A 12,678-nucleotide genomic window follows, 5' to 3' on the forward strand; every position below is an offset into this window, starting at 1 on the left:
AATTTATTAATTATTAAAAAATTTAATTGAAATTATAAATTGAATTAAATTAATTATATAATTATTTAAAAAAATTATGAATAGATTTTTTTGTTGTAAATTTGAATTTCGCGGGCTTTTGATAGTGAATTTAAAAACTAGGGATTTAGTTTCCAGATGATGGTAATTTTTTTTTTTTCTTATAATTAGGAAGTTTTATAAATTTTAATTAAATTTTTTAATTAATAATTTTTACGAATTCAATTTCAAATTCGAAAATTCTTTTTGAACGAATGACGTCATTTTTTTTTATTTTATATTGAATAAAACTTTATAAAAAGAAATTTATAAATAATTAGAGATAATAAATAATTCAGTCATTTTCTAATGAGTCATTTAATTATTTTTACAAAATAATTAAAGATTAAGTTCTGATAACGATAACTTGTCATTCCGAGTTATCACGTGGTACTGTGAGCACTTATATAATTTATCCAGTGTCTCATATATTTTTGAGTTTACTTGTAATCAGTCACGTGAAAGTAATTATTTAAAAAATTAAATAAACAATAAAAAAAGTCTTATTACTCTTTTTGTTGTAATCATTTTTGAATTTTTTTTCCGCGAAATTTGAATAATTTGAAATAAACATGGGTTCGAAAAGTGTATTGTTTAATACTGGGAATATTCTTTCGTTAAATGAATTGAAATTAATAGCGGGCAAGACATCAGAGGAAGAGGTAATTATTTATTATACATTAATTAACTAAAATATTATTAATTACTAATCAGTTGTTTGTATTAATTTGCTAGTAATGTAGAAAATTAATTTTTTTGTACAGTGGAGGTTATAAACGCAACAAGTAAATTACATTATTGATTACTAGAATTATTGGAGTTGAAATTTTTTTTTTTTGCAGCTTGTCGAGGCTCTTAAAATAATTCTCAAGGATCCTCAAAATGTGAGCAATCATTTTTTTACAATTAATTAATATGTAATTGTAATTAATTTAATTTGTTAATTGTTTTTTTATAGACAAGTGGAAATGATGTAATTAATGCAGGTGGTGGTGATAGAAAGGAATTAAAAATAACAGTTAAAATATTTATGCAATCTGATGATCCTGAATTACTTAGAGATGCTTTAAATCAACGTATTTATTTATTTCATTAACAATAATTAATAAGAATAATTTTTCATTACTAAAATAATTTTTTTTAAATTACAGTACTCAAAGTATTACATACTGACAATATTGAGACTTTGATTCTTGCCTACGGTGAAGCTAAAAACATTGAAAAAGAATTGGAGTCACTACAAAAACTATGGCCAGTGTTAGAAGAATTTATTAATGCAGGAAAACTTATGTCTGTTGGTGTCAGTAATGTTGATACTGGGATTTTTATAAAACTATACGAGTGGGCAAATGTAAGACGCAAACAATATAAAAGACAATTATTCTAATGAAATAATATTCGACGTTTTGAAGTCCTAGGAAACTATTATAGCCCTAATAGCACACTTTTTGACAAAAGTTTCCTTGAATTTTTCACCAAATGTCCGTCAAATTGGTGATTTTCCGTTTTTGATGTCAATTTGTATACAACTTGCTATACAATTTAACGTAAATTTACTTCCCAAATTTAAATGTAAATTCACTTCAAAAGTTGTATACAAATTGATGTCAAAAATGGAAGAGCCCAAAGTTGACAAAAAATTTAAGGAAACTTTTATTAGAGTTTTTGTCTTGTAACCACAGTTGCCTTTAAATTGAGGACAAATTGACAGCAAATTTTCATTCCAACATTTGCTGTCAAATCGTCGGCAAAGTCAGGCCGCAAATTTCAGTAAATTCAGTTTTCAAAGTACTGTCAATTCCAAGCTAAGTGGCTGTTAGGGATATGATCAAGTTAAACAAATCTTCTTGAGTAAAAAAGTAAAGTAAAAATAATTGTCATTATGATTGTAGGTAAAGCCGACAATTGTACAAATAAACCTAGCAATGTGTTGTGTCGTCCCACCAATTCTTCAAGCATTTACGCAACAACATTACATTCAATTATTGACACACAATGATCCTTATCGTAAGTACAAGTGATTAAATTAGTTTATCAACACTTCAAACGATCGTAATAAATATTATTATCGTCAACACTAAGTACAATATAATTAATCACTCAGTTAATTATCAATCTGATTCATTTTCCGATTCTATTTACGTATTTTTAAAATTACAGAAATACTAAACAAAGAATTGTTCGCTGAATTGTTTGGTGATGAGGCGACATTGAATTGGGTCGCTAAATATCAAGTGCACATCAAGTGCCGCGGAGTTCTGTCATCAAAAGGATATTTTGTTAATGTTAATAAATGATTAATTATACTAATTGCTAATTTTATTCTATTTTCAATACTTAATTTTATTATATTTATATTTATACATACATAGATTTATATTTTTATTAAAAATATTCCATAGCACTTTCACAGCATTAAATGTATGATAAGTAAATTGTAATTAAAATATACTTTTATAGGATAATTTAATAATTTAGTATTGTAAAAACAATCATGTATATCTTTTTTTTTTTAATTGTATAGAAAGTGTAAAGAAAAAAATATCTAATAAAAATTGATAACTAAAATAATAATTTATTTATTTTATTAATTAAAAAAAAACTATAAGGAATGTGCGAATCAAATCAAAACTAATAATAAGGAGAAAACTTAGAGAAATTGATTTCCTTTGCTTTGATGTGCCAGCGTTATGATGAAAGTCTTCTCTAAGAATCCTAAAGAAGTTCTAGAGAAGAAATCCTAGTTTAAGTATTGAATGTGTATTTTCTATAGAAGCTTCAGAGAAGGGCTTCCGAAATAGCTCTAGCATATCGAAATGAAGAAAAATCATTTTTTTCCCAACATTGAGCCCCGAATACCGATCGTTTATGCATTGAGTATGTATTTTCTGTTGAAGCTTCAGACGAGGGCTTCTGAAATGGCCCTAGAACGTTGAAGTAAAGAGAAAACTTAGAGAAAATGTCTTCTCGGAAAATCCTAAACAAATCCTACAGAAAACAAAAGAGTTTTTCGAGCTTAAAGAGCTTGAAAACAGCAGCAAGTATTGAGGCTGGCCCGCAGGGTCAACTGATAGACCGATTTTTTTTTTATAATCTCATTTTAAATTATTTCCTTTATGTGTACATATATATCTATACTGGTAAATATACAAGAAGACAGACTGGTTTAACGGCTTGTGGAATATAAATTTGCGAGTGAATAAAAATAAATCCATCAGTGCATGCAAATCGAAGGAATAGATCCGAACTAATTTAAAATTCATCCGCGATTTAAGAATGATGGTATAACCTGAGCATCTGTTATCCGATTGACAATTTTTTTATTCACTTCTTTTACTTCTTTTGAATCTCCTCGATATTGTCCATCAAAAAAAGAGAGATAAATTATTATCGAACTTAAAAATCTTTGAAAAGTCGCTCGAGTCCTTTCTAGATCATCAGTGAATTCTTAAAATAAAAAGCGATAGCCCTAATCAATTATTTGAAAAAATAATGAAATCAATTTTGATTTTTTTTTGGCCAGTAGGTTTTTTGATATTTACTTGAACTTTTTTCGGTGGCCTTTCTAGCAGTAGCCGCTCGGGAGTCGACTAGGCAGTAAAGACACAAGAGAATCCTTTGGAGTCTCTGTATATGTTGGTCCTTCGTACATATATATGTCTGGTCGGAGAAACCGCGTAGTGTAGATTTGAATTTTTCGTTTTGTTGGTTCGCTCTCCGAGCTGAGCGGAGATCCCTTTACTGTAAAAGTAGTAGTAGTAAAAGTAGTAGTGGTTTTCTTCAGTTTACTTTATCCCTTTCTTGCTGTCTTTCCTCACAGTAGGCCTCCGTTCTTGCGACTCTTTGCGCGAATGCCGCACCGCGTGCCCGTGCAAGAAGAGGACGCAACTTGTATAAGAAGCGAATGCATAAGCAACAAAAAAATTGAAAAAAATCATACCAAACTTACCTGCATTACTTACTACTACATATATATTATTTGATATTATTGTTATATTTTTCAAGGTTTTTTCAAATTTCTAATTAACTATTCATCCCCGAATTGATCCACGTCTCTTTCAATTTTTTTGGTACTGCGGGTCAAAAATTTCTGACATTTAAACAAATAAAATAAAATCAATCATTTTATTTCATTCTTCATATAGAGGGGGGCCAGACAAAATTAATTTTTTTTCTCTTTACTTATAATTAAAAAAAAAATAAACCAAATTTTGAATTTAAAAAATCAAAATTTATTTTTTGTCTTGTATTTAAATTCAAAAAATTTTAGTATGTAACTATGATACTAAAGTTAACCGACGTTTTATTATTTTTGGATTTTTTTCAAAACGAAAAATTAAAAAAAAAAAAATATTTTTAAAAAATTGCACTTATAGTTTTTTAAATTTTCTACATGTGCATATTTTTATTTTATTTTTTTTTTTTCGAACTGATCTGTCAAAAAAAAATCCAAAAATTTTTAATTGTCCACAAACTTCAGTCTTATGTAATTTTATAGTAAAAGCATTAATTTTTTTTTGAACTCAATTGCTGAATTAATAAACTACTTGGAAAAAAATTCGGTTGCCCTTTTGCCCGGTTCTCCACCGGTAGTTAATAAAAAAAAAATCCACTCCTTGATTTATATATTTTGTTAAAAAAGAATTATCATTATAGACTTTTATTGTTAATTATTGCTTTATAAGCCCTTATTTAAACAAGTAGACTCAATACCGGAGAATAAAAGAATATCAGTTGTTAGTTGTTGTCTTTAGTCTTTAGTGTCCGGTGAAGTTGGAATAAACTGGTGGTGCTGTTGCTGGTCTTATAGTATTATGGTCGGTTGCTGATGCCAACAGCAGGAGCAAAAGCAGGAGCAGGGCGAGGTAACATAGTATGCGACCGATACTATGTTATGCCTCTCGAGAGACCATGGGCTCTGACATACTTTGTATGTTAATGCCACATAATGTCGGTTTTGTTCCTGTTTTCCAGCATTTATTTGTTCGGCTTCGCTTTTGCTTACCGGCTAACGCACTGCCCAACTTTATTTATTTTTTCTTAAAACCAAAACCGATCTGGCATCTATTTATTTATTCTTTTTTTACTTCCCTCCCCTTTTAAAAAATACTGGGGTTTAAGGACTAATGTCCTTCCGTATTTAACTATTTTTTTTTATTATCATCATTATATGTTGGTATTATTAGAGAGTTATTTATTTATGACGAGGGTTATCATAATGCGAATCGTGAATTTTTTAATCGTAAATTGTGAGGAAGGTGTGAGAAGGATAAATAAAAATAAGGAGTAGAAAAAATAGCTGGGGATAAAAAAATACATGGTTGAGTCTCTCGCGATGCGAATTTAAAGTGAATCACGAGTAGCAACAAAGCTTGTAGGTGTCATCGCGTGTTACTTTACACACACGGTAGCAGTACACAAGTCACCACCAGCTTAGCTTCTTTGTTCCCGGATAAATCATGAAGAACGTACTACTACAGGTTTTTGCTTACTACGCTTACGCATTCTCGATACCTATATATATGCTATACTATATGTATAAATAAATTACGTGTCTAAAATCATATTTATTGCACCTTATATCATTTTTTAAATATATTTAATAACGTTTTTTTACTGCGGTGTTTCCTTGAATAACTTAAGGAATGGCTGGCATTAAAAATTTAATATTAGATTATAGGAAGTCATAAATCATTAATATGTTTATTAAACTAACACCTAAAGTCGGTTTGCATTTTAAATTATGTCTTTATTTAAATTATATGCCGACTTATTATTAGTTATAAATATTTAATGAGTTGATATATATATATTTTTTTTTAATTCATTGAAATATTTATTTTTATTGGAAATTTCAGGGTGACGGTCTATAGATTTTCTATAGAATTTCCCGTAAGTGAATATTCTATAAATTTCCTACAGAATTTCCCTGTCGGTGAATTTTCTATAAATTTTCTATAGAATTTCCCTGTCGGTGAATTTTCTACAAATTTTCTATAGAATTTCCCTGTTGGTGAATTTTCTATGAATTTCCTACAGAATTTTCCTGTCGGTGAATTTTCTATAAATTTTCTATAGAATTTCCCTGTTGGTGAATTTTCTATAAATTTCCTACAGAATTTTCCTATCGGTGAATTTTCTATATATTTTCTATAGAGTTTTTCTATAGACAAATTTTTTATAGAATTTCCCTATCGGCTAATTTTCTATAAATTTTCTATAGAATTTCCCTGTCGGTGCATTTTCTATAAATTTTCCATAGAATTTCTTTGATTAGATTTTTAAATTTCATTGACTAAAGTGACTTCAAAATTTTTATTAAAAAATAAGTGATAAATTTATGAAAATAACAATTAATAATTATTTTTTCCACTGAATTTTCGAGATAAAATTTTTTATTGAATCAGTTGGCTTATAAAATTAAAATTTTCCATGAGTAGATAAAAAAACTCACAACTGTTATAAATTGCAAAAAAGTAGATAGCAGGAAAAATGAAGTGATATAAATTTATAGTCAGTAGGTACGGTCGGCGCGTGGCAGACATGTGTGCCATTGACGGACGCGAGACCCATCAGTGCCGCCGTGGCGTACATTGAAGTAGTACAAAGAGATAAAGCTCGACATGGGTAGCTCTTGTGTACCCCGGCCAGAGATAAAACAGCCCGCGTAATAGACTCTACCTACACACTACACACTACACGCAAAACTAATACTTAAATACAACAAAACATTCACATATATATACATACATACATTGACATTCACATCCATCCCCACATACAATATAGCAAAGTTATATATAAGAATAAGAAAACTCAGTGTCTCAAAGTATCAGTCGACGTCAATTGAGTATTCTATATAGACCTGTTGCATGTGATCCATCCGGTGTATGTGACAGGTGATGCACTAACGGAATTGTCTCTGTTTATTTATCTCATTCTCTTATAGTATGCTCACAACTTATTCTTCACATACAAACAACTCTTATACTCAGAAATACATTTTTCAATGCTGCTCTTTGCATCTCTCGCGAACCATCTGATCATTCATCTCTTTGATCCTCAATCTTAAATCCTCGATCCTCAGTTTCTTCATGTGGGAATTTCCCTTAGAATTTTTTCCTCCCACTATTTTATCTTCAGCATGTCCATATATATAAATATATATAAATATACATTGGGATTTATGTGAATTTTTTGTTTTATTTTAAAAGCGCGACACTAATTTTTAAATTTATCATCCAAATATGGCAGATTAGAGATCTATAGATTTAAAATTTATAAAAATCATCTACGTTGATCTAATCAGATCTAAATAATTTTAAAATTAAAATCAAAAACTAAAATCGTTTTTAAAATTTGAATTTTCATATTTACTAAAAAATTATTTGACACCATAAAAAAAAAAAAAAAAAAAACAATAATAGTTTCTCTGAAATGACACACCCTGATATATATATTTACATATATTAAAAATCTCCATCCCTCGGTGAATACCTTATTTGAGGGAAACGCTAAATAAAAGTAAATACTTGAGTTTGTTTTATTTTTTCCACAGTAGGTTGTCTTTTTATAAAAGTGGGTTCTCTCTTGAGGTTTCTCGCTCCCGTGTGCGATCCAAAGTAAAACCTTTGGGTATAAATAAGCGGGCTGTCGTTTGCGGAAGCAGAAAACGGGCAAAAGGACAGAAAATAAGAGTAGAAGAAGAAGAAAGAAACAATAATGGTATGGTGATGGTGGTGATGCTGATGGTGGTAGTGCTGGTGGTGTCTTTACTACCTTAAGTTTTACCTTGCCCGGTTTTATACGGAATAAGTAGAGTGAGAAAGACGCTCGGTTAGGGAGAGAAAGAGATACACGAGGGCGGCTACAGTGTAGGGTATAGAGAATGGGATACACATAAGATGGCATATATTGCGGCTGGCCCGACGATACCACGGCTAAGTAGAAGAAGTAGCTCTCACAAGTATCTTGAGTTGCTGTATCTACAGCAGCACCACATCTTGTTGTTATTATTGTAGTTCCTGTCGTAGTTGCTGTTGTTGTTGTAGATGTAGATGTAGATGTAGATGTGGGTGTGGATGTCGATGTAGAAGTAATAGTGCTGGTTGTGTGGAACCGACTTGGATAACAGAGAAAGATACTAAGTTACGAGCCGGTGAATGTATGAGAGTAGAGAGGAGACGCTGCCACCCTGCGGTTGCTGCAAGAGTTGTTGAGCTGCTGGTTGGCTATGAGATAGTAAGAGAACCCTTTTTTAAGGATTGTATTTTCTTGAGAAGACTATATGTTTGGAGACGCGACAGGGAATTTCCATCCAGTTGCAGACAGGTGGATTTGATGCAGTATCTTGATGATTGTATTCGTCCTGGGATTTCTTGCTTTCTTTTGACAATTCTGAGGCTCGTTTTTTTTATTCAAAGGAATTTTTTTAGCTTTCAAAGAAGCTATCATAGATCTGATGGACACAGAAATTAAACTTGAGTAACGTGGGCTAAAAATTTTTCTCTAAAACTGTTTTTGATGTTTGTTACTCTACGATTATTTCAAAGCAATTGGAGATATGAATTTTTTTCCACCCTATTCTAAATTCTATCCAAATAATTTCTTGCTTAAATTTATTCGTCAGTCAAAATACTGAGTTTTGATAAAAATATAAATGATACTTATTTTTGGTAAAGGTTTTTTTAAACCACCAAAACTGACCAAATAAATAAAAACTGAAATATTCAATTTTTTTTATGAAGATCTGGTTCATTGCTCTTATATATTTACGTATGTCATTTATACACATAAATAAATAAATATGAAAAAAAATTCATATATATATATATATATATATATATATATTTGAAAAGGGCGAATGGAGCGGAACAGAAAACGGAACACAGAAGCAAAATGCACACTCGGAGATCTCCAAGGCACCAGTCTCTGAGATCCTGAGCACACAGCATGTTTATTGGCGCAACTCAGAGTCTTAAATCTTTATGTTGTCTCCGTAGCGGCGAGTTCTGTCCCTTCTGTATGTATCCTTCCTCTTATATATATACATATATATATTGCACAAGGGTATATACACCAACTCGTCTGCAACACACACACACACACACACACACACACACACACACACACACACATATATATATTTATGTAGCGATGAAAGAGTTAAGTAAAAGAGAGTAAAAAGAGTTAAATATAAAAGGTGGAGAGGAAAGATGGTGTGTGCCGTGTGTGCCAAGACGGCAACAGTTGCCTCCGTATAGTATCTCTTGCAAGCTGAGTTGAGTGGAGGCAAAGGGACCGAAGCAAAAGGACGCGAGAGAATGAGAATTGAGAAGAAGAGCAAGTATAAGTAAATGGGACTGGAAGCAAGGGAAGCGGGTGGTTCTGATACTCTGCTGCTTCTGAGGTTGCCTGAGACTGCTTCTGGCTGATGTTGATACTTGTGGTGGTGAGAAAGGGCTCTCTTCCTTTTCTCTTCCCTCCTCCTTCTTCTTATTTCCCCCTTGCAGTCACATCGGGAGATATATCTCCTCTGGCGTTCTACGCTACTCGAAAAATCGAGTCAACAGTCGAACGACCCGACGACGGCGACGACAATTCTCTACTCGTGGTCATCGTGCTTTGCGTTACGCACTCTCTGCTCTCCCACAGGCCCCTGACTACCACGACATTTTCGTGGCTGCTCCGACCTGCAGACATGCAAATGATACGCTTCTCAATCTTGAATAAAGTGAAAAAAAAAATAAATAAATAAATATCAACGCTAACAAAAAACATTTCGAGTCAAGTAAATAAAATAAACGGTTGTAAAGTACTTTTACTTGCAACTCGCCGACAATTTCTTTTTTTTTTTTTTTTTTCAAATTTTATCAAATTGAGTTTTGAAAAAAAATTTTAAATTACTCAAATTATCTGAGGCTACTTGACAGGGTAGAGATGCCGTTTTTGGTCACCTAAGAGCTAATTTTGGACACTTGAAAAATTTAAATATAAAAATATGTAAAATATGCAATGATATGATTAATTTTCTAAGAGAAGGGGCAAAACGGAGTATTTAAGGTAATACTAAGTTTTTGAGAACGCAAATATTTTTTTATTATATTCAAAGTAAACAAAATAATAGTGCAACGTAATAATTTTCTGACGACTCAACTTCCTGTTTAGAATTTCGTCGACAGCATAATAAAAATTTGTCGATTTTTTCTTGGATAATTGAATTAACGATAATATTTAGCCGATCAATTGTTACCGTGTTGCTTTGGTAGTTAGAATACAAGCCGAGAAAATGTTCGCGAGGGAGAATAAATTTCCTTAAGAAAAAGGAGGAGGATAAGGAGGAGCGTCTATTATAAAACGCTGTGCACATATTTTACGGATACCTGATGCGTAACGTCTGTGTAGGGTATCCCGGCATACCTCGCGTTCTAGGATGGAGAGAAATATGTATAGATGTATAAATTTAAAAATAACTAAAAAAATAAAATGCTGAATAAAATGAAATAAAAATAACAAAATGCAGTGCGTACACCCCCGCGATCTTACGGGAATGTGGGCGTTAAGGTGCGTTCGCGTATATAGTATATCGGGCCCCCGGCGTAAGCACTGACCGAGAGAAAACACCGCGACCGATATATAGATATATAGATATATACGAGTAGGAATATTTTAAAGAGTGTGTTATCGGTCACGTTGGAGGCGGCTCGAAGTTTATTGCCGATACTCGCTCTTTATCAGGCCCTGCTACGTTTATATTTGTTAATTAAACAGTCTCGTCTCTTTAAAAATTCCTCATCTTCAATTGATTCAAATTTTCAAATTTTAAATAAAAAAAAATTATAATGGTTCAATTTTTAAATTTGAACAAAAGATGAAGTTCAAAATAAATTATGGATTTATTTTGAATTTGAAAGATGATAAACAATTCTAACATATATGAAAATATGTTAGAATAATATAAATGTCAAGTGAAGAAAACTTAAATGCATGAGATCGCGACGACTGGAGTGAAATATCAACGAGCATGGATCGATCGTGATCGATTGTTATCATCTAGTAATCCGATCTCCGATACAGTTACGATTCTTTTACCTCCTATATATGTATATATATATATATATATATATATATATATGAAGTGAGTAGATTCATGATCACGTCGTCACATGCCCACTCAAATTTTTTGATCTCTCGTTACATTACCTCCGAATCCATGTCTGTATCCAATCTAATACTTATTATTATTATGTTTTATTTTAAATATCAACACACCTATTACTTGACCTTTTCATTATTATCATACATTTTATAAATTTTTTATCACTATTATCCAGTGTAAAAAATGAAAATAAAAATTTCCAATCTTTTATTCATTTGAAATAAAATAAAAATAATAAATAAATTTAATGTTTTTCAAAAGTACCGTATTACTGGGAATAAGAGACTGTTTAAGATAAAGTAAAAATATCGACAGATATCCTACTACTGTAACATTTTTCTTTATCACTTGAGATACAACCGAGTAAAATACACGCCGGATTTAAATAAAATATTTACTGCATTATAAAACTATTTTTTTATACTTGATTTTTTTGAAAATACATTTGAATATTTATTTATCAACATATAATATTTAACAGTTAATTAATTAAAAATTACTGTAATTACTGGATTAATGCAATTAATTATAAATATTCGAGTAATTACACTAATTGTTTTTTTTTTCAACGCAAATCAATCGACACTGAGTAAAATCATGATGACCTCTCTATTCATTTTATACGCATATCTATATATATGTATATATATGTATATAATGTGTACATCTAACTAACCCTCATGCGTCTTAACGAGTTCCCACGAGACGTTAGGAACCGTGTAATAATATACAATGTGAATGAATTATGAATGAAAATTGTAAATTTAATTGCATCCTAATGATCGGCATCACGTTAGTAAATTTTCTTATACCGTTTTAATTTTTATATTTTATAAAGTTTACTGTTTTTATATTATGCACTGTATACATCATATTTTATATACATATTAAATATAGTATATACTTATTAATTAAAATTTTTCTTAGTCAGAAAATTATTTAAATTATTTAAAAAAAAAACTTATGAAGAGAAACGTCAAAATTTTTTTAAATATAAAAAAAACTGATTGGGTACTGGGTCTCTTATCTTGTAAAAAATACAAAATGGGAATTTAAAATTTTTTTCTAAAAATTTCTAATTAAATTTAACGAGTAATTTATGTATAAATTTATATTAAAAATATCTAGGATATCGGTACGAAATATTGACCGAGCATTTGAAGTCCGGGTACCAAAATATCATGTAAAATTGATAAATTTAATTCATGAAAAATATGTAAATATAAGTTATAAATTTTCCATTTTTAAGGATATTTAGATCCGTCAATAAATGCTTGGTCAATATTTGGGACTACTACCCGCGTTAAGAGTAAGAGCGTCGAAAATAGAGACTGAAAAGCTAAAAAAAATAAAAAAATTACAAGAAAAGATTAATGTGATGTATAAGTATAAAATAAAATGGTACCAGGGCCACTATAAGAGTGAGTGTAGCAACAAAACAAAAATAAAAAATCCAGTTCGGA

At 30.5% G+C, this 12,678-nt stretch overlaps 2 protein-coding genes across 2 annotated transcripts in view; both read left to right on the forward strand.

Annotated features, from left to right (window-relative positions):
* The window catches only part of LOC103569956 (uncharacterized), a 74,534-nt gene that overhangs the window by 3,733 nt on the left and 58,123 nt on the right, over window positions 1-12,678 (forward strand). The gene's annotated exons all lie outside the window — the stretch shown is intronic.
* LOC103569932 (glutamate--cysteine ligase regulatory subunit) lies at window positions 219-2,363 on the forward strand. The gene is made up of 6 exons (XM_008547490.2): window positions 219-719; window positions 900-941; window positions 1,016-1,133; window positions 1,209-1,408; window positions 1,950-2,064; window positions 2,218-2,363. The coding sequence occupies exons 1-6, from the start codon at window positions 630-632 to the stop codon at window positions 2,352-2,354; spliced, it is 702 nt and encodes a 233-aa protein (XP_008545712.1). The 5' UTR covers window positions 219-629; the 3' UTR covers window positions 2,355-2,363.

Source organism: Microplitis demolitor, chromosome 1 (assembly GCF_026212275.2).
Source record: "Microplitis demolitor isolate Queensland-Clemson2020A chromosome 1, iyMicDemo2.1a, whole genome shotgun sequence".
In the NCBI taxonomy this organism is placed as follows: domain Eukaryota; kingdom Metazoa; phylum Arthropoda; class Insecta; order Hymenoptera; family Braconidae; genus Microplitis; species Microplitis demolitor.

Excerpts from the sequence above, each read along its gene's own strand:
- LOC103569932 (XM_008547490.2), top strand. The coding sequence starts at position 630 with ATGGGTTCGAAAAGTGTATTGTTTAATACTGGGAATATTCTTTCGTTA. Across the intron at positions 720-899 it reads GCAAGACATCAGAGGAAGAG|CTTGTCGAGGCTCTTAAAAT; the intron begins GTAATTATTTAT and ends TTTTTTTTGCAG. Across the intron at positions 1,134-1,208 it reads TAGAGATGCTTTAAATCAAC|TACTCAAAGTATTACATACT; the intron begins GTATTTATTTAT and ends TTTAAATTACAG.